This window comes from Lissotriton vulgaris, chromosome 2_1 (assembly GCF_964263255.1).
Source record: "Lissotriton vulgaris chromosome 2_1, aLisVul1.2, whole genome shotgun sequence".
In the NCBI taxonomy this organism is placed as follows: domain Eukaryota; kingdom Metazoa; phylum Chordata; class Amphibia; order Caudata; family Salamandridae; genus Lissotriton; species Lissotriton vulgaris.
The window spans coordinates 1,824,239,534-1,824,262,581 of NC_141687.1; the positions used below are offsets into that span (position 1 = coordinate 1,824,239,534).

Below are 23,048 nucleotides of genomic sequence, written 5' to 3' on the forward strand. Positions count from 1 at the left end.
ATTAGTCTGTTCCTGTCCCAGTGCATGATGGGAACAGGGCAAACCAAACTACAAAAGCCAATTCTTACACTGGGAAGGAAACAAGCTCCCAGGGACCGGTTTCTGGCATTACAGCCGTCTTCGGCCCGGTTTGCTTGAATCCTGATGGAGCAATGAGCAAGGGTCTCACATCTGAGAATACCCTTCCACGCTTAGGGTGGACAAAAATATTTACAACAAGGGGTGGTGAAGGACAGAGTCTCTGAATTAAGCAGAAAGCTCTCACCCAGTCAAGAGATCAGGGCTAGATCCAACACCGTTTTTTAGCTCACTGCACAGGATTCAAGCAAGCCGGGCCGAAGAAGGCTGAAATGCCAGAAACCGGTCCCCGGTAGCTTGTCTCCTTTCTGGTGAAGAATTGGCTTGGTAGTTTAGTCTGCCCTGTTCCCATGATGCACTGGGCCAGGGACAGACTGATTTGCATATAGCCAGGTTCTGAGCTGGGATGGGGCAGTGAGATAAATAACGGTGATGGATCAAGCCCTGATCTTTGGACTGGGTAAGAGTGGTCTGTTTAACTCAGACACTCTGTTCATCACCAGCCCCTTTTCTAAATCGTTTTTGGCCACTATAGGTGTGGCAGGGTATACTCAGACATGAGTCTCTTTCTCACTGCTCCATCAGGATTCAAGCAAGCCGGGCCGAAGAAGGCTGAAATGCCAGAAACCGGTCCCCGGTAGCTTGTCTCCTTTCTGGTGAAGAATTGGCTTGGTAGTTTAGTCTGCCCTGTTCCCATGATGCACTGGGCCAGAGACAGACTGATTTGCATATAGCCAGGTTCTGAGCTGGGATGGGGCAGTGAGATAAATAACGGTGATGGATCAAGCCCTGATCTTTGGACTGGGTAAGAGTGGTCTGTTTAACTCAGACACTCTGTTCATCACCACCCCCTTTTCTAAATCGTTTTTGGCCACTATAGGTGTGGCAGGGTATACTCAGACATGAGTCCCTTTCTCACTGCTCCATCAGGATTCAAGCAAGCCGGGCCGAAGAAGGCTGAAATGCCAGAAACCGGTCCCCGGTAGCTTGTCTCCTTTCTGGTGAAGAATTGGCTTGGTAGTTTAGTCTGCCCTGTTCCCATGATGCACTGGGCCAGGGACAGACTGATTTGCATATAGCCAGGTTCTGAGCTGGGATGGGGCAGTGAGATAAATAACGGTGATGGATCAAGCCCTGATCTTTGGACTGGGTAAGAGTGGTCTGTTTAACTCAGACACTCTGTTCATCACCACCCCCTTTTCTAAATCGTTTTTGGCCACTATAGGTGTGGCAGGGTATACTCAGACATGAGTCCCTTTCTCACTGCTCCATCAGGATTCAAGCAAGCCGGGCCGAAGAAGGCTGAAATGCCAGAAACCGGTCCCCGGTAGCTTGTCTCCTTTCTGGTGAAGAATTGGCTTGGTAGTTTAGTCTGCCCTGTTCCCATGATGCACTGGGCCAGGGACAGACTGATTTGCATATAGCCAGGTTCTGAGCTGGGATGGGGCAGTGAGATAAATAACGGTGATGGATCAAGCCCTGATCTTTGGACTGGGTAAGAGTGGTCTGTTTAACTCAGACACTCTGTTCATCACCACCCCCTTTTCTAAATCGTTTTTGGCCACTATAGGTGTGGCAGGGTATACTCAGACATGAGTCCCTTTCTCACTGCTCCATCAGGATTCAAGCAAGCCGGGCCGAAGAAGGCTGAAATGCCAGAAACCGGTCCCCGGTAGCTTGTCTCCTTTCTGGTGAAGAATTGGCTTGGTAGTTTAGTCTGCCCTGTTCCCATGATGCACTGGGCCAGGGACAGACTGATTTGCATATTGCCAGGTTCTGAGCTGGGATGGGGCAGTGAGATAAATAACGGTGATGGATCAAGCCCTGATCTTTGGACTGGGTAAGAGTGGTCTGTTTAACTCAGACACTCTGTTCATCACCACCCCCTTTTCTAAATCGTAAATATTAACTTGGTTTCTCTACTTATGTTAAATGTATGCATCTGTTTTGTTCATACATTTATTTAACAAAATACTGAGTGTATTGTCCTTTTCTTTCCATTTTACTGTGTAAATATTTTGTTGCTACTGTTACTATTTACAGGGAATGGCATCTCTTCAAGATGGCCGTCAGATTTAAAGCCCGGATTTGAAGCCCGGGAGTTGTGTGCCAGCGCACGCGCCACGAAAGTGATTGCGATCAGATTCACGCGATAAAGCCAGATGGCAGCTGTGCACGTCGCGTGCGCTTGTGCTCGTAACAGCAGGCTGGTGGCTGGAAAAAGCATGTGGGTAGCACTTCGAAAACCCGCTTACTAAATGTCTCGCCAGTATAGCGCATGCGCTGGCTAAGGCGAGACCTAACTAGACAGGGAGTAGCATGAGAAAATAGCACCCATTTAAAATAGACGCTATGAAGGAGAAATGCTTTCATTTCTCCTTTCTTTTTCGACTTTGTATGTGTGCTGCATTGTACAGCACACTTACAAATAGGGAAAAGGTTTCAAGTTGGTCTAAGCATTGTATTTTGTACTGGAAGGGAATCCTTCCAGTGCAAAACCTATGCTAGGCTTATGAACACCACTTTGCATTATGGTGCAAGGGTATGTCAGTGGTGCATAGCCGCACATTTCTGTGCCGGCGCTAGGAAGAGGGGAGGAGAGTGCCATATTTCTGTAAATATGGTGCTCTCCTGCTCTCTCATTCTCATCATTTGTGGCTGCTGCATTACGCTCTGTATGAATCTAGTAAATCTGCCCCTGAGTATTAAGCAATGGCTGCACAATGTCAAATGCTGAAATGTAGCACAAAGAAATACATGTAACATGTTATGGGGCATTCTGTGGGCAATAGATTGAATGTCGCCAAACAATTTGAGTACTGGAGCACTGCACCAAATCAGACTATACAAATAAACTCATACCAAAGGACCGGGACAACACAGGTATGTTCTCAGTCACTTAAAAATGCTACTTTATCCTCTTACTCATTTCAAGACAAAAGTTTGCATCTGGACAGCATCAAGTCACGATCACATGTTTGGAGCACCTCAGATGATCCGACACACAACACAAATACTTCTCACAGTCAACACTACAACCATTCACCCAACCAACTATGCTTCTTAGCTCAAACTTGCTCTAAATCAGACCGATTAATCAGGCTCCCAAACTCTGGCATGAGCCCAGATGGTGAAGATCACCAGGTGTAAAAGCTCAGGATCCCAACAAACCAGACAAGGACACCATGGTGCTACGCAGCCACTCCAGTGGTGGTAACACGTACTACAAATGCCAATATAATCCAATCCATGGGATCAGTGCATGAGGTGACATAATGATATTGGTCCATACATGGGACTACATGTGCTTTTGTACTTACAAGCCCATCGCAGGTGCTCACAGCCGCAAGTCCTCTCTCCCCCGTGCGGGCCAGGATCTCTCCGAGTAGGTGGCATGTGTTAACTACCTTATGTTGAATTTGCGCCTGCGCAATTCCACCATACCGCCTTTCACGGACATATCCTGGTGCCAACAGATTGGGATTCACGCTGAGGTTGAGCCGCACTTCCTGCCCCCCATAGTTGAACCCATAGTAGAGGTGAGAAGAGGCTCCATCTTGGGGGCCCAGATTCCGTTTTGAGATGCCCCGATAGGCGAGATCGTAGGTCAGAAAGGATCCGCTGCTATCCACCTTTACAGGATGCACAATATCAGACTCTGGATAACTCTCATGATGATTTTCTGTAAAAGAAAAGAGCAGTATCTTAAACTATTGTAAATATGTGTATAATCCAGAACACAAATCAGCATTCAGAAGGCAAAAGGTAATATAAAATTCTTGATAGTCGCCCAGAGAAATACCATGATTTGATATCATCATTTGAGAGTGACCTTGGATTGGATAGATAGAACAGGGAGGCAAAGTAACATGGCTTCCACTCTCTCCCTGTGCAACCAGCTATGAATCCTCAAACACTCCAGAAGACCATGCATATTCGATATTCTAATGCTTTGCATCTCGGATCATACGTATGATCAGAGTATTAGACTATTCAGTATCTAATGTATTTGAGGACTTCAGTGTGGGCTGTTTGGCATTGCTGAGGCAGTAGTCCTCTTTTTCCGCACTCTCCGTATTTTGTGTTGAAAACAAACATCCTCTCATTATTTAACTTATGTGGGAGCTCTCTGGTTACCCCATGAAAGACTCTCAATAGACTTCCTTGACATCATGATTCTTATGTGGGATCTCCCTGGTTACCCCACAGAATATTATCAATAGACTCCCACAACATCAGGATTTTACACAGCTATTTCCAGCTGCACAAAGTAATCCAAGTTGAGCCTTTTGGGGTTGAATTTGGTCTCATTTCAGCGCGGTTACACTCGCTTATGTGACACCTATTTTGTATTTTTAATACTTCCGGGGTACCGGAGTCTATGCTATTGGGTAAAGATTTTGTGGAACAACTACATCAAGTAATTAGGATGATGCTTACATGCCAATCTGCAGACACTGATTTAAGCACTGAAATGTACTAAAGAACAGAATAAAGCGCTACTTAAAAATGTGTGCATGATTTGCAGGTGAGGATGTATTGAGAGGAAGGAGTCTACAGTCCATACATGAACCAAGGTATTCAAGGAAGTTCCCAGCATATCCACAGATGCCACTTTTTCGTCAACAAAAAATATTATATCTCTGGATCCGATTTGGCCACGTGAATGAATTGGTGGTATTAAGCGCTACAAGAGACTGTGTCACTACTGTTTGTCAAGCTAAATTTAAACAATGTTACGCATATTACTGGCATGCCTATACTTGCTAATTCTCTAGCTAAATTCTTTATACAATTTGAAAAACATCTATAACTATTATCTTGCTAGAGATGAACAATAGTTACTTACCTGTAATCTGTGGTTCTCCAGTATTGGTGTCTTTCATAGATTCACATGCCTGAATCATTCCCCGTCGTCGGAGTGGGAGCCCACGGTACATAAAAAAGTAGTGAAATATACCCTTAGTACATAAGAGATAACAATATACCCAACCAGGAAGTAAAGTAGCCCTAGCTACAGTAAAAGAAACTTCCACATTAGAACCTGTCCATGTCATTATGTATGGACCAAACTGCAGCCAATCAGGCCACAGCTCCCACCAGCAAGCTCTCCCCAGAGACCCAGGCTCTCAGATTTTTGTAGCACCGGAGTGTACCGGAATAAGTATAGAAGAAAAAAGCCAAGTGAGCCTCTGAGGGGAGGTGGGTGGGTGCATGTGAATCTATGAAAGACACCAATACTGGAGAACCACAGATTACAGGTAAGTAACTATTGTTCTTCTCCAGTATTAGGGGTGTCTTTCATAGATTCACATGCCTGAATCAGAGTAGTGAGCAGTAATAGTCATAGCATTATATACAGCTCTTGGACGCCAAGGCACATAGCAGTAATGCAGAAACCACAAAGGAATAATAAAATAGGCGTAAAAGAGCAAGAGGAGGTGGGAGAGAAATAGCAGAGGCTCACCTTATTGGAAAAGATTACGCAGGACTGCTCTCCCCACCGAGGCATCGGTGTCGCTCGAAGCTTCCAGACAGTAATGCCTCGTGAATGTGTGCCTGCTGGACCAGGTAGCAGCTCTGCAGATATGCAGGAGAGGCACACCAGCAAACAAAGCAGTTGAGGAAGCAACTGCTCTCGTAGAATGTGCTCTGGGCAAGGTTGGCAAGGGTTTACCCGCCTGTAGATGGCAGAGTCCAATCGCTGAAGAGACCCATCTAGCGATAGTTTGTTTAGTGACTGCACTGCCTTGACGTGGTTTGCCATGCGCAACAAATAACTGATCAGTTTTCCTGATGGCAGCTGTCCTGGAGAGATAGAACTTGAGACACCGCTTGATGTCCAGCGTGTGTAGAGTTCGTTCCGCTGGAGATTGCGGACTTGGAAAAAACGTTTTAAGGATGACTGGCTCATTCAGGTGGAAATCCGATGGCACCTTGGGTATGTACCTCGGGTTGGTGCGCAGTATCACTGAATCATTTGTGAATTGCAAGAAAGGTGGTTTAGAGGAAAATGCCTGTATGTCACTGACCCTTCTGGCAGATGTCAAGGCCAGTAGCAAAGCCACCTTCCAGGTGACGAATTTTAGATCAGCTTTATGAATTGGCTCAAAAGGATGGCGCATGAGTTGAGCTAATACAATATTCAAGTGCCAGGATGGAGGCGGTCTACGGACTGGTGGAAACATGCGGAATAAACCCTTAAAGAATTGCTGGACAATCCTTGCAGAGTACAGCGAAGTTTGACCGTCCTGTCGGTATCTCGATATTGCCGCTAAGAACACCTTGAGTGTAGAGTGTGCCAAGCCCGATTTAGCAAGATGTAAAAAGAAGGGCAAAATCTTGTCTGGTTCAGCATGGATAGGATGTAAACCCACAGTCCTGCACCAAGCACAAAACCGCTTCCACTTGAGCCTGTAAGTTTTATTCGTGGAAGGCGCCCTAGCATTGTCCAGGACCTCCTGACAGTCTTGAGGAATGTTCAAATGCGCGAACTCATGGTGTTGAGGAGCCAAGCTGACAATTTTAGAGAATGAGGGTCTGGATGATATATTTTTCCGCCTTGTAGAGTCAGAAGATCCGGAATTTGAGGCAGCTGAACTGGATCGCACTCTGAGAGGAGAAGAAGCTGCGTGAACCAGTATTGTCTGGGCCACCGTGGGGCAATTAGAATCAGACGACACGGTTGTCTCCTCATTTTGTTGATGACCTTGGGGATCAGAGGGATCGGAGGGAAGGCGTAGGCAAAGATTTGTTTCCAGTTCAGAGAGAGAGCGTCCCCACACGACTCCTTGTGAGGAGTCCAGCTCGCGAAATGGGTGCATTTCTTGTTGTGGTAGGTCGCGAATAGGTCTATCTCGGGGCGACCCCATCTCAGGAAAATGTGGTCCAGAGCTGGCTGATGCAGTTCCCACTCGTGAGTGCTGCTTTTGGATCTGCTTAGGGAGTCTGCCAGGACATTGGCTACTCCCGGGACATGAACTGCCGTCAGGTTGATATTGTGTTCCAGGGCCCAATTCCAGATTTCCTGAGCTTGCTGAGACAAACGGGCCGATCTTGTGCCCCCCTGCTTGTTCAGGTAGTGCATGCTCGTCGTGTTGTCTGTTCGGATCAACACGGACGAGTTTGACAGAGTCACTTGAAATGATTTCAGGGCGAGGAAAATGGCCCTCAACTCCAACAAATTGATGTGCCATGTCCTTTGTTGTGCGTTCCATTTGCCACTGATTGTCATCCCTTGAAGGTGAGCGCCCCAACCTTCCAGCGAGGCATCCGTGGTGACGACGAAACTGGGGACTTCTTCTAGAAAGGCGCGGCCGACTTGCAGGTTGCGTGCCAGAGCCCACCACCGAATTGCGTGTTTCATTCGAGGTGTTAAGACGATGACATCTTCGAAGGAACCGGATACTTGCACCCACTGGTGGCCGAGTTCCTCTTGCAGTGGTCTCATTCTCAGACGACAGTTCGGAGACAGGAGAATGCATGATGACAACATCCCCAGGAAAGATTTTAATCGTCGAACTGAAACGCACTCTCTTCTGAGGAGTGCTCTCGCCAGGTCCTGGATCTTGGCTTGCCTTTCGTTTGAAATGAAAACCTGAGCTTTCCTGGAATCCAGAGTCGCTCCCAGGAAAGACGTCTTCTGAGACGGTGTCAGGTATGATTTCTCGAAATTTATTGAAAAACCCAAGTCTTGAAATAGAGACAGGCATGTTTGGACGTGACTGCTTGCGGTGGCATAGGAATTGGCCTTGATAAGGCAGTCGTCCAAATAAGGATAAATCTGGATACCTTGCAACCGTAAGTGGGCCGCCACCGGTGCCAACATCTTGGTGAATACTCTCGGGGCTGAACGTAGCCCGAAGGGAAGGACCTTGAACTGAAAGTCCCTGCCGGCCACTCTGAATCTTAGGAACTTCCTGTGCCTGGGGAAGATGGGTACGTGGAAGTAAGCATCCTGTAGGTCCAGGGTTGCCATATGTTCGCTTTCCGTCAGAAACTGGAGGATCTCCTGCAGTGACAACATTCTGAATGTCAATTGCTTGATAAATTTGTTGAGGGCACGCAAGTCGAGGATGGGGCGCCACTCCCCCGACTTTTTGCGTATCAAGAAGAAACGAGAGTAAAACCCTTGACCCCTCTGATGTTGAGGTACCTTCTCGATTGCCCCTTTCCGAATCATTGCATTGATTTGGAGGAACAGCTCCTTGAGATGTGCTGGGGGTGGTCCTTTTGGGGGCGAATTTGGAGGGGCTTTTACAAATTCCAATACGTGACCCTTTGAGATTACATCCAAGACCCATCTGTCTGTTGTAATTTTGGACCATTGAGAGTAATGCAGGGATATTCTTCCTCCAATTCGTGGCTGGCATAGGCAGAGTGGCGGCAGGATGTTTTCCTCACTTTTTGTTGGCGTTGTCTCTACCTCGATAAGTGGATTTTCCTCTGGATTGTGTAAAGGTGCTCCGCCTTTGGCCATAAGGCTGTTGTTTGTAAGGTTGGTACCTTTGGTTGTTTTGATTGGTCTGATATGGGCGTTGCTGGTAATAGCCCCCTCTGTTGGAGAAGTTACCCCTTCCTTTTGCCCCACGAAAGGAAGACTTACGGTACTGCAGAGTACCCAACGAACGTGCCGTTTCTGTATCCTTCTTAATGGACTGTAAGGCTTCGTCCACATGCGAGCCAAACAGGAATTCGCCGTCATAAGCCATATTTAAAACTTTGGCCTGTACCTCCTGGCGAAAAGACGTAGATTTTAACCATCCTTCTCGTCTGAGCACTGCAGCTCCTGCCAACTGTCTAAAACCTGTGGCCGCTACGTCCACTGCAGCGTCGATAATTTCCGACGACGCACATTCGCCGTCTTGTAGGATTTTGATGGCCTCAGAGCGGTCTGGCTCAGGTAATTTTTGGATGTATGGGGATATGTCAGACCACATTTGTCTGTCATACCTACCAAGAATTGCTAAAGAATTAGCAGCTCTAACCGTGGTGGCCGCGATAGTGGAGACCTTTTTACCAATGGAATCGAGGCGTCTGCCATCTCTGTCCGTTGGAATGGAGACCTGAGTTGAGGGGTTCCTAGCTCTTTTTTGCGCTGCCTGCGCAATGACTGAGTCCGTTTTAGCTTGGCCGATGAGACAGGCAGGTGAAGAGGCTGGCGCCCTATATTTTTTGTCGACTCTCGGCAATACTGCGGGAGCAGAATTTGGCGTGGCCATTATCTTAAGCCCTTCCTTCCAGATAAAGTCTATAATGGGAATAGACCAACTCTGCTTCTGAGACAAAGTCTTGAAATCATAAAGAAAGCAGTCATCTTGTTTCGCTTCCATGGAAACCAGAAATCTTTTAGTGGCTTTGTCCATAAGTCTATGGAAGTTCGCTATATCCACCGGCGGTGAGTCAGCCTTCGGTTGTTCCTCTGGGGATGGCGATTCAGCCTGGTAGTCCTCATACTCCGACGAGTCCGATCTAATCAACTCCCCCTCCTCATGGGTGTCCTCATCAGAATCGCCAACCTCCTGTTGATGGGGAGATACTGGCGTGGCAGGTCGGGTAGCCTGTGCCTCTTCCGGCCTATTAGGCCTTGGACCTCTACTCACGCGAGGCTGAGGGGAGGTAATATGCGAATCGCCCGATTCCGAAGGCGGGAATCGGCGATAATAATCGCTCAGCATATACTGCAGATTCTCGTAAAGTTCCATCGGCATCTGCATTCCTGTCGCAGAAGTGGGTACCGATGTAGGTACCTGGATTTGCTGTTCGTCTTCCTCCTGATCCTTTACATGTATTAATAAGTCAGAGGGACTTTCCGCCGCTTGAAACAGTTCATCTCCAGATTCTACTTCAGAATCTAATAGCCTATCTGGCATCTGGAGCGGCGATAATGGCGTTGTTTGAGAGGACCTCTTTTGCAGCAAAGCCGTAGTAGTGGCTGGAGAAGGAAGAGGTATGGCAGTGGTCTTTGCCGACCATACCTGTAGGTCAGTACAAGACGACAATTTTGGCGTAGATGGATTGCCTGGCAAAATCAAGCTCTGTGTCGTCGCTTTTGATGAAGAAGCTGATGGTTCTCTCGTTGTTAGAGATGGCGTCACCTTCGTCGACGTGTTGGATTTCGTCGTCGACGAGGGAACCGTCGACGGAGCAGTCTTCATCGTCGACGAGGTCGTCGACGGGGCCGCCGACGGGACAATCCTCACCTTCGTCGACGACGTCTTCGTCGACGTGTCCGTCGACGGGGTCTTCTTCGTCGCCGATGGGTCCGTCGACGACATCTTCATCGACGATGGTGTCGACGACAGTGAGGTCTTCTTTGTCGACGGAGCAATCGTCGACGACGACGAGGATTTCTTCGTCGACTGCTTCAGTGCCGTCGATGTCTGATCGTCGACGAGAGGTGTGAAAACCTTCGTCGACGAGATGGGTCGAACCTGCACATGAACAAAAGTTGGAGAGGAAGCTGAGGACATCACCATGGTCGATTTAGGTGAGGAGAAAGTCAATGTAGAAGTCATGGCAGAGGCAGCCTGACTGGAATTTGGCAACGTTGTTGGTGCCTTAGTCATAGGTCTCACGGGGGACACCAAAGACTCCGTTCTTTTAGAGCTCGGGACCTTCACAGATTTCTCAGAGGATTTCTGTGCCTTTGAAGTAGAAGGCTCCTGTGAGGCGAGCTGGTGTTTAGACACCTTAGCTTTCGGAGTAGGCACAGTACTCTCAGCTCTCCGTTTTTTCGACCCCTTGGTAGATTCTGAGGCAAAACTTCCTACCTCAGAAAGTGGCTCATCTTTATTTTTCATTTTCTGCAGCCACAGCAACAGGCGACCCTCTCTGTCCCTGAGGGTTTTAGGAGAGAATTTTCGACAGATGCTGCAGTCCTTAACCTGATGGTCAGGGTATAAACAGTAGATGCAGCGAGTGTGTGGATCTTCCTTAAACAGTCTCGCCTTTCCACACGAGTCGCAGGCCCTAAAAAGGGATTTTGAAGAAGACATTTCCTTGAAGAAGAAACTTTATCCAAGAGAAGAATTGAGCAGAGCTCAGAAGGACTCCCTATCACACGACGTGCGGTAAAAAATCTGAGAGCCTGGGTCTCTGGGGAGAGCTTGCTGGTGGGAGCTGTGGCCTGATTGGCTGCAGTTTGGTCCATACATAATGACATGGACAGGTTCTAATGTGGAAGTTTCTTTTACTGTAGCTAGGGCTACTTTACTTCCTGGTTGGGTATATTGTTATCTCTTATGTACTAAGGGTATATTTCACTACTTTTTTATGTACCGTGGGCTCCCACTCCGACGACGGGGAATGATTCAGGCATGTGAATCTATGAAAGACACCCCTAATACTGGAGAATACTGAATTCTCATGTGAATGAAGTAAAAATATTTGAAATGGCTAAATTCTGGGATATTTTTAATTCAAAACAGGTGACATTTTGTTCATTTCATGACAGTGTATTTTACTATTGGTTATAAGGTTTAGAAACACGTAAACTATTAATGAATAATAAGTATATAGAAGTAAGCACTCTACCCAAGCCAGAGTGTTGTCACTCTACCTCCTCGCCCACACAGTAGGCTTGGGCCTCATGAACAGCCAAAGTGAGGACAATCCACTCCTGTGCAGAATGTCAGCCTCCAACTCCTGTCCCCTGGAACCTTTCACCAGCAACAGGTTCGCTACATTCGCAGTGCGCCTAGAAGCACCTTAGTGTTCCGTGAGTGCTTAATAAACAAACTGGTTATCTAATTCTGCTAATAAACATAGAGTATAGACTAGAGCGCGCGCGCAGCTGCAGCAGTCCCTGTTATGGCTCTTTCTCCCTTCCTCCCTGCCCCTCTCCCTCTCAGTGATTTGTCCCCCTTGAGACTGATGCTACAAACAAATCACGACCAAGAAGTAATGAAGAACAGAATCGCTGTGGGCGAAAGGGGCGTGCTGGGCGTGAGATAGAGGGAAGATACTAGGGGCTTAGCCACGAGCCATCACAGGAAATAAGCGGAAGAATTCCCAGAGGTCGACTGGGCATCTCAGGCCAGTATTCCGGAAGCTCGAGGTTCAAGAACTTCCTGTGTACAGTGGAAAGGTCAGGAACTTCGTGGGAAGTGACTGCAAAAGAATACGTCGAGCGGCGGACGTGAATTGAAACGTTCATCTGAAGCACGTGACGTCACCGAAGCATTGTGGCTTGAGGTGGTCAGCTATGAAATTTCATCACTTGACACATGCCTTTGCCAACTGCAGCGGGGAACTGGCCCAGAGTTAGCTTCTTAGCCTCCAGCAATTTCCAGGCAACAATAAAGATGTCAAGTTAAAGCTGGTGATGAATGTACCCGCTGAGAGAGATGAAGTTTTGTCTAGTGAAATGTTGACTCGTCATAAAGTTCTGCATAGGGTTTATGCTACAAAGAACGTGTACCATGCCAATCACAGTAGTGCATATAATGTAAACAGTTTAGTGGGTTGCTGCTTTTGCCACAGAGATCCTTTTGTTGCTTGTAGTTTATAAGTTAAAATCCTGATATAGAATAGTGACCTATTAACATCAAAAAGCTGCGTGCAGACTGCAAGGTATAGGTGAGAACGAAATGCTTTCTCACCCAGTCTTTCATTATCCAAAAAGGGTTCGTTTGGGTAGAAATCAATTCTTATTAGAAAAGGCAACCCCCAACCATGGTGTTATGTTTTAAATCTTCTGTTTGTTCTTCTCCACACCAAGCAGTCTTACACTATACTGTCTACCAGTATGGATGACATGTGACACCTACACCTTGTAGTCCTCTGTCTTATGTAACATTTCCTATACACTGATTTACACACGTATGATTGATTGTCTCTGTGTAATGTGTGTGTGATGTAATGTGCCCTGACATCCTACACTGGTATGAGTGGCGCTAAAAAACCAAAAGAAATGCATGTGAGAGTCAGTGGTTATGGAGACTTGAGGGGCACTGTTACGGGCGGTAGGGAGGGAATCCGTGGCAGAGGAGGTCATTGGGGGGCGCCAACAATCATTGTTGCAGCGGGTGCCACCAGCGCTTAAGCCGGCCCTGACAGTGTAGCTCTGAAAAGCCAAACCGACCCTAGTTGCACCTATGACAGTTTGACCCCTTACATCTACGGCAGAGTCAAAGCCAACTGGAAATAAGCTACCGGACACTGTTCCTCCATGCTCTGTCATCACTAGAGTGTGTGAGTGTGGACTAGCCAAGAGGATTCAGGATACTGCACTCTACCCCAGGTTTCCTACAATGTGACGGGCTTCGCTCACACCACACGTTTCTGTAAAGGCGGACTTGTCTTGTAAGTGAGTGGCTTTGCTTCCGCCCGACTGCTCTTTCGGAAGCAATGACCTGGCAAGAATTATCTTGATTTCCACAATTGTCTGTGCGTCATTGACCAATCATGACAAAAAAAGTCTGCTCAGTGACATTTTGTATTCGTTTTTAGGTCGAGGTAATATCCGGTCTGCCAAAGGCAGACCGGAAGTCCGAGATTTATTGTCCGTAAGAGGGCTGCTTTATCCCTCCCTCTTTTTGGCTCTCCCTCCATTGGCTGGCTTCCTAAACGGAGGCCAGCCATTGGAGGAGAAGCCGTCCCTCCAAAGAAGCTCCGTCTTTTTCAGATTTGGGGGCGTAGGTTTTGCTGTTCTTTAGACAGTGACGTCGTCCGTCACTCAGGACAGCAAAACACGCCCCCGAATCCGAAAATGGCCGTGTGTTTCTCCGAGGCATTTCCGCCTTGCCTCGGAGAAATATGGTCATGTGGAGCGCTCCTCTCTTGTCTAGAGTGGTTCTTTTGCTCTCTCGGTAAAGAGGCTCACACGGCACTTTTTCTGGGCTCTCCTGATCCGGGCCGGTGGTCGTAAAAAGGGGCATTGGTGTTCCTGTCACACAGCGCTTTTATTGCTGATTTTGCGCATTCTTCAGTGAACGGTCTTTATCTTTGCGGCGCTCGCCCTCCTCGCAGGCTCTAATCCGGGAAGAGCTCCTGTGAGCACTTCCTGTGTTACAAACAGTCGCGCAAGTGTTTTCAGAGCCCTGAGGAGAGCTAATGTACTTTCAGAGTGTAATCAATGAAAACAGCGTGATTTACAGAAGCTATGCTCTGAAGCCAGCCCGCACAGCGGGAAGCGCACTGATACCCGCTTTCTCTGCTCTCCCCACCCCCTCCCTCCTCGCAGCATCCATGCTCACACCGTCGCCAGCTGCCCGTGCGTGGCTTCCAAGTTCTCACAGTGTGCGAGGGCTTTCCCAGAAACCTTCCCGACTGCCCCCTCCCTCCCACGGGGATTTAAGAGCTCCAGGCAGGGGAAGAAGTGAAGCCCGTAGCTTGTTTTTTGTTTGTTTCCCTGCTCTCCGGCGAGAGATAAAATTACACGAAGCTGCAGAAATACCACCTAGCACCTGTTTTTTCTCTACTTACAAAATATCATATTTCAGGCTCTTGTGCCCCCTCTATTATAGTGCTCCGTTCCTCTGTCCAGCGCTGCCCATGGCCTTGTTTGGAGAGAGCCCAGCCCAGCCCAGCCATGCTCCAGCTGCAGCATCCCCGTATGACTCACGGGCCTTCTCCTGGTGCTCAGTCGGAGAAGAAGCTCATTACCATTATGCAACAGATCTCCAGTGCGGGGGGGATTATTGCAGCCAAAAAATTAAGACGCCGTCTTTTTGCGGGGTGGGCCGTGGCGGTGCAGGCGGGTTCTTCTCGGTCCTGCTTCCTACACCCGCTATTTCTTACCACTCTTGCGCATCGATTCCGCTCCGGGCTACGGTGCTAGGCGGGCGTCTGGACTGTAGCACCGGGCAGGCAAGGAGGCAAGGATACGCAGCCTGTACCATGCCAATGAAATGAACTCCGGTGCACAGACACCGACATAGCAAGCTGACCATTCCAAGCATTCACCCAGTGGCGAAACACCGACGTCACTCCTCTAAATGCAAAGCACACGCCACTGCCTCAGGGCAAGGCCAGAATTGTCTCGGGATAATCGAATATTCTTGGAGCTGAATGAATCCAGAATGTACACCACCCTCCCCACATAGACGACAAGGGGGCTCGCTAACATTGCTGTGCACCTGTAAGCGGCGGCAGGTAGCCCCCCCCCCTCCGAGGCTGTCTCTCGCTAAGATTAGATCGCCTTTGCGATTTGCGTTGAGGGCACTGGAGGGTTCAGCAGCAGCTGGCCCAGAAGCCGCCGTGCTGAATTAGTTGGGGTGCAGTTCCTAATGTGGCGTGGTGACGCTTCCCTGGGGGCCGATGCCATAATCCCTGGTACTGCAAATAGGAGCTATTTGGCTGACCTCCCCGGCTGCAGGACGGGCGGGGGGGGGGGGGCTTTCTCTTGGCCCTTCATACTGAGTCACTACCAGTTAACTATAGGCACGATTATCTTACCTCGATGCTGGCCTCTGGACTTCTCTTGACAGCCCTTGGTGCCTCACAGCTGAGATCGGCTCTACCCCGTAGTAAGGCTGGATTCCCTGCACACACACACTCGCACCGTGGCTTTGTTGTGATCCATCCGTGCGCACGCTCAGCTCGCGGTGCAGCCATTAGACTCCTTTGTTTTGCGTGGAGGGGCAGGTGGGGTTGGGGGGGGGGGTTAATGTGTCGGCCTTTGATGGTACCACAAGCCTTTCGGGACAGAATAGATGTGTCACTGATATCCCTTCAGAAAGACAAAAAGATCTAAAGTGCCGAGATTGTGCGGGGGGGGGCGCTTGGGATCCTGCAGGAAGGTGTCTGATAGAGTGAAATCACCCCATGCACAATATACGAATCAGACACACTAACACTACCCCATGTGCGTGTAAATGTACCTTCTCTCAATACAATAAATACACGTGCAGCTGTACAATTCACCTCAGAAGGGAAATGAATGCGGCTAAATGAATTTCAATCTGGGTTCTAATCTCTTGTGACTACGTTGTGTGATCCTGGGATCATCCGAGTTTCATACCTATCTAAGAGCCAACATCGGATACTCTTAGGGGCTTATTTACAAGCCCCTTGTGCCCCCGTGCGTCATTTTTAATACGGGATAAAGTGACGTGCATACAATAAATCCATGTGGAATGTATTTACACAGCTAGTGAAGCTCTGACGTGTATGACGACCCTACAGCGCTTACTCCCGCCCGTTAACGGGCACATTCAATACACGCGCACAACAAGCCATTCACACGGGATTCTACAAAAACTATGCAAGAACCCCCTCACCCCCCACCCCCACACACCTCACGGTTAATAAAACAAATAAAGCACCGCCGGATGTGTAATACTGTTTATTTTACTCTGGAAAGGAGACGAGCCTCGCTTGAGAGCCACAGCGCGCTCCTGGCTGAGCCCGATGCTGTGGTACACACACTAGTACCCGCCCTGTGCCACACACCGCTGTGTTGTATGCAACCAGCTAGTGCGAATGCCCATGTGCACTGTAACACCACCCAGTGAATATGTCATGACACACTTGCCATCGCATTGGTCGTATTGCCCCATCTAGCATGCCTTCCACAATATGCAGTACACACGGGTGTTGAGTGCCTCGATGCCTATGTTATAACGCACGGCGCTTTGCCATAGATATTAAAATCTATGATCCATATCTTTGTCACATTCCCAGCGCGTGTGGTGTATTACAATAAATAGTGCATATGAAACGTTACACGCCCCAGCACATATTTTATATTACAACTTTAGAGACTAGTTAGGTTACACAACACTGCCTTCTGCATATTGCAATGCAAGGTGCATATCGCATAGCACGCGCTAGTGCCTGTGTTACATCGTGCTCTCTAATGAATCTGTCATTGCGCACAGTGCATTGCATATTATATGTCACGCCCCGGTTCATCTTATATCATCACCATTTTTGGTGCATAGTTTAAACCATACACTATATTTAGATTCCATTTTTAATCGTGCTTTCAGGACTATATTCCATATGACACTCCTTTCACGGGCATTACATTTTGCGATGGGGGCGGGGTGTGTGGGTAGGGGGTTGTCATGGAGTGTAGCTGCTAAGGTTCCCCCAGTCACATTCACAAACATCCTCTTCTTCCCGAATAAAAGTGAGATTATACTGCATACTTGTCCATATTTTACGTAGTTCGCAGAAACACATTTTAAAAGCAATAACGTTCCTGATACCCTCTAATTACAGGGATTTGTAAGATAACTTTGTTTTTAGGAAAACAACTAGACTTATTTAAGATAGGTTTCATTTCTTTAGTGCATCGGAGATAACTTTATAGAACACCTCTAAGTGTTGAAGCAGAGCTAAAACATTAGTTCAGAAGAAAAGAGACAAACTTTGGTTTGTTTGTCAGGCAGGTCATGAGCAAAACCAAGCGCTTTTAGCTTTCTCCAAGGGCGACGTTTGGTCCAGCGGCTCCAGAACATGGAATTTGGGAGGTTGAAATGAGCAGATAATACCTATTTTGTGTCAGGGGGAGGGGGGCTCAGAAGTGCTTCCTGTCACTAGGGGTCTTGTGTGGCTCTGTCTGTGTCAAAACCAAGCGCTTTTAGCTTTCTCCAAGGGCGACGTTTGGTCCAGCGGCTCCAGAACATGGAATTTGGGAGGTTGAAATGAGCAGATAATACCTATTTTGTGTCGGGGGAGGGGAGCTCAGAAGTGCTTACTGTCACTAGGGGTCTGTGTGTGGCTCTGTCTGTGTGTGGCTCTCTGTGTGTGGCTCTGTCTGTGTGTGTGTGGCTCTGTCTGTGTGTGTGTATGACTGTCTCTGTGTGTGTGTGGCTCTGTCTGTGTGTGTGTGTGTGTGTGTGGCTCTGTCTGTGTGTGTGTGGCTCTGTCTGTGTGTGTGTGCGACTGTCTCTGTGTGTGTGTGGCTCAGTCTGTGTGTGTGTGTGTGTGGCTCTGTCTGTGTGTGTGTGGCTCTGTGTGTGTGTGGCTCTGTGTGTGTGTGTGTGTGGCTGTGTGTGTTTGTCTCTGTGTGTGTGTCTCTGTGTGTGTCTCTGTGTGTGTGTGTGTGTGTGTGTGGCTCTGTGTGTGTGTGGCTGTGTGTGTGTGGCTCTGTCTGTGTGTGTGTGGCTCTGTGTGTGTGGCTCTGTCTGTGTGTATGTGTGTGTGTGTGGCTCTGTGTGTGTGTGCGTGTCTCTGTGTGTGTGTCTCTTTGTGTGTGTATGTGGCTCTGTGTGTGTGTCTCTTTGTGTGTGTATGTGGCTCTGTGTGTGTGTGTGTCTCTGTGTGTGTTTCTAAGTGTGTGTGTGGCTCTGTGTGTGTGTCTCTGTGTGTGTGTCTCTGTGTGTCTGTGTGTGTGTGTGTGTGGCTCTCTGTGTGTGTGTGTGTGTGGCTGTGAGTGTGTGTGGCTGTGTGTGTGTGGCTCTGTGTGTGTGGCTGTGTGTGTGTGGCTATTTCTGTGTGTGTGTGGCTCTGTGTGTGTGGCTCTGTCTGTGTGTGTGTGTGTGTGGCTCTGTGTGTGTGTGAGTGGCTCTATGTGTGTGTGTCTCTGTGTGTGTCTCTATGTGTGTGTGTGTGGCTCTGTGTGTGTGTGTGTGTCTGTGTGTCTCTGTGTGTGTGGCTCTGTGTGTGTGTGTGGTTGTGTGTCTGTGTGGCTGTGTGTGACTGTGTGTGTGTGGCTCTGTGTGGGTGGCTCTATGTGAATGACTGTGTGTGGGTGGCTCTGTATGTGTGTGTGTGGCTCTATGTGGGTGTTAATGCAATAGGTCATGCATATGCAAGCGATTAAGTTATTGGCAATGTAAATTACAATGCTATTTATTTATGATTTTAGAAAAAAAATGTAATGAGCAATGCCAATAGCTCTACCTTTAATAATGCCGAGACCATTGCATTGTATATGCTTGTTTATTCAGTCTGAGGCAAAGTGCAAAATGTAAAGTGAAACAAGGGAAACCAACGATCTGGAAGAGTCCGTGGCAACAAGATGAATGTGAAGTGAGAGCAGAGAGTTCCACAACTTCCATGCTCATCGGAGAATGTGCCACCTCCATGGCCATACAAGGCATGCCGCTTGTGAGGATGGTAAGTGAGAAACACCACTCCTTGGCATCAGCGTCCATGCTGGACCCCGCACATTGTCCTATGTATAATGGTTACATCCAGTCTTGGTTGCACCAGAACTGTCTTTGTCGCAAATTATTTTTTGTTTGTAAGCTCTGGGCTCACCACTCATGCCCTTTTATTGACCACAAAACCCATGAACACAGCCTCGGCAGCTCAGAAGTTCTGCACTCTAGGAGTCATTTAAGGCTGAAATATGCCATTTGAAGCCCAAGTGAAAACTAATCAGTTGAGCCTCCCTATGATGCCCCTCGTAAAGAATCGCCTTGGTCCTTGCGATTAGAATAGCTCAAGACTCCGGCACGGACAACGGGGAAACTAGAGCAGTCCAGAATTATCCAGCCCGTCCCACTGCTGATCTAATCACTTCTGCCCAGCTTTAATTGGTGTCACTGTAGCCTAAATAGGGTGTAAGAAAGGACAGAAGTACTATGTAACTGGTTGGGGTAACTGTACCAGGATGTGTGTGTGTATATATATACACACACACACTTGGGTAAAGAAAGGGGTTAAAGGAAGGGTAAAGGTGGGGCAAAAATAACAGGGGCAGCTATTACGGTATAGGTAGGCTGGGAGGTAGAAAAGTATAAACACTGGCAAAGACAATAGGTCTGAGCAATAGTGGGGAGGGGCAGGTGGTGCCATCCCGTTACCCACCACCACCTGCCACTCATAGGTGGTGCAGGGCTGGTGCAGATCAGGACATGCCAGGCTTGCATTCGAGAAGCAGTGTCCTGTGATCTTTCTATTTACTTTAGGAGATGAGGACCTAAAATCAGTTTAACAATGTGTTCGCACAGGATCAGATTACAGCGCTTCTGAACACTCAGGCATTTTATTGACTGCTCTGTGTGTTGACAGTTTGTGTTTTCCTGTTTGTAACCAGCTGGTAGTCACCGTTTTAGCACACACTGATGATTCGGTCTCTATAAACTATAAAGTCTGAAATCCAGACACGAGCAAACAGCAATAAACAGAAGGCAGATAGCACTGGATTAGCAAAGTCAGCGAAACTCAAACCACAAGATGATTCCCCACGGTGAAAGAAAGCTAAATAACAAAGGAACCCGCGCTAAAAAAACAAAAGCACAAAGACAAAGAGAGTGAATAAGGAGGAGGAAAAGGGAGTGCCAATGGCCTGAAAACCCTAAGCAACGACAGTGCTAGACAGGCTGACTTTTATATAGTAAGAGGTTTTTTAAAACTTGCTTCACTAGTACACAACAAAAAAACAGCATGGTGAGCAGCAGTGCAAGCTTCTCCAACACAGCCACCTTATTGATCTTGGGCCTAACAGTGGTATTTGACACTATCTACCACCTCAAGCTACTACAAAGACTCCATCATGGGGGACTATGTAAAAATGGTCTGAACACGAAACCTTCCTATATTAAAGATAGGCCAAGCTTGGTGTGGCCAGCAGCTTTCACATCAGCCTCTCACACCCAGCCTTGGGGCATCCCACAGGGGTCCATCATACCTTCTCCGTTAGTCAAAAGCTCCCTAACCCCTTTACCAGACCAGATTAGATACAATGTTACAATTATGCAGAATCTAGAAAGAAACCATTTAAAATCATTCCAAAATGTGTGGAAAGATCCATCTACTGACAACGGGAGTGGGTAAGAGTAAAGGGACTGGCCCGCTAAATAGTGTTTATGTATCTGTAATATACTGTATGTGGGTTGGGGAGTGGGTGCTCATGTGCCTCTGGCTATTTTACTTGTGTATGTTCAAACCCGTTAATAAAAATAATGTAAAAAAATTAATCACTCTAAAAATGATTGATCCAGAAGACCTCTACCAGTCAAGACTTGAATGCCGCCTCTGTGCCTTAAATTCATGGTTGATGAGTAACCACTTGAAGCTCAACATCACAAAGACAGGGATCATGATCTTTGGATAACGGCACAAACACTCGCTTACTGCAATATAACCCAATGGACTTGATGCCCGTCAAAATACATCAAGAATAGAAAGAAGCTTGGGTTACATTGCATTCAGACCTATCACTAAACTTACACATTAACAAGATTACAATGAGCACCTTCCATACAATGAAAACACTGCGACGCATCTTTTCAGACCTGTATGCCAACAATAGCTACAATCTGTCCTGACACTCATCATCTACAAACTCAACTATGCCAACAGCCTATACCTCTGCACCCCCATTTCCATCATACTCGAGGTACAGGGAATCAAAAACACAGCCACAAAATTCCTTCTCCACCTTCACCCAGAGAACTTATGAGACAGTCCTGCAACCACTCCATTGGCTACCTGAAGCCAGGTGAGCAATGTTCAAGGCATTTTGCATCATCCACCGACTCCCAAGGACAAGGACCACTATACCTACCAATTAAATTCAAACAATACAAACAAAATAGGACGCTGCACTTCAGACTTGCACCTTGGAACATCAAACTACTTTACTGTATGCATAAGAGGCACCGCTTTTTCAGTACAAGCCATCAAGCTCTAGAACTCACTACAAAGCATCCAGGGGCACTTACAATTCAGAAGGGATGTGAAAGTATGGCTGTTTCAAAGATAACTACACCATACATTAACCCTGAGATATAACCCAGAACAATAATTGTTACTTTAAGTACAGTCTAAGGTCCACAGATATGCAACAGCCTGACCAGCACAGTCGGCTCGTGTTCTCTAACACCTTTCTATGTCCAGGTAAGTTGATAAGAGATGACCTATAACTAGCGTGGGCATTATATACTAATGTAAATCCATACATTAACTTCATGGCCCTCGGTAATACTGACTGTCGGTGGTCATGCAGCTGATTGTAGTTCAAGCAACCTGAACAAAAATTCTCTTAAAATGCGCGCCCCTCTTACACTTGTGTCAGACAGAATATTCATAGGTCGTGTCAATAAACCTACCATCAACCAGAACTGTACCAGTACACAACCACCAAAAACCAGGTCTGAGAAACTGAACCTGCATGCAATAACATAATAGATGTGCCACATACCGCTTACATTTAGTCCACCCTGTAGGTCCTAACGAACTACATATTGTGAACTCTTCTCGAAATTTCAGAATGACAATCATATAAGGGACCATTGAAACTAAATCCATTCCAGTAGATCTCCTGACCACCTCTCCCTCCAACCTATGCCTGTTCAGGACAATAAACATAAATAAAAATAGACAACCCTGTGTGATAACCAGCCTGGTGGACTGTAGGAATACGAAATACCATAAAGGGAACTGCAGGACCTCCCAAAACTGTTAGAATTAAAATAACAAGCATGAACATTGCCGGTGCCATCTTACTTAACGTAGGCCTCTGCGAGCGCTTAAGCGGCAACCATTTTAGACATCGCTGCCATTTCATACACTGCTGGTCACCTGTGTGTCACCCTGACCCCGCCATCACCCCCACGCTCTGACTAAGCCCGAGCACACATACTGGGGTCATAAAACCATGGCAGCATGACAGTGCCCCGGAGTCACCTCCCGCGCCAAACCCACTTGTCCTTTCATCCTCCATGCACAGGCAAGCCCCCTTTTATAACCTCCCTCCCTGCACTTGGCCACTCAGTCCGGTCCCAGGCTCTAACCGACCCCTGTGGACATTGTTTATTGCCTACACATGGCAGGGCTTGTTTCACCAACAAAGGGGCCTGACTTAATCAATAGCCCAAACCCTTAGATCTGACCGATCCCATGTACTTTTAGATCCTGTTGGAATATCCAGCTGCGAGATAGCGATCATCTGTTACATCTGGGTGGGGGACGATTGCTGCAAGGTCTGTGTGGGAATTAGCTTAAGGTGGGGATTCCAAGGATGTTTGAATATGCAATAAACTGATGTCAGGAATGTTTGACCATGTAATAAACAGACAGAAAATAGTATAAAAGGCCATGCCACAGAGATGCAGTTAGAGCACCTC

General features: G+C 47.5%; 1 protein-coding gene across 1 annotated transcript in view; it reads right to left on the bottom strand.

The window, feature by feature from the left end:
• Positions 1-23,048, bottom strand: part of ADAMTS7 (ADAM metallopeptidase with thrombospondin type 1 motif 7) — a 594,575-nt gene that overhangs the window by 515,718 nt on the left and 55,809 nt on the right. The window contains exon 2 of the mRNA XM_086957915.1: positions 3,399-3,760. Coding sequence (XP_086814041.1) covers positions 3,399-3,760 — 362 coding nt within the window. The remainder of the gene's footprint in view (positions 1-3,398; positions 3,761-23,048) is intronic.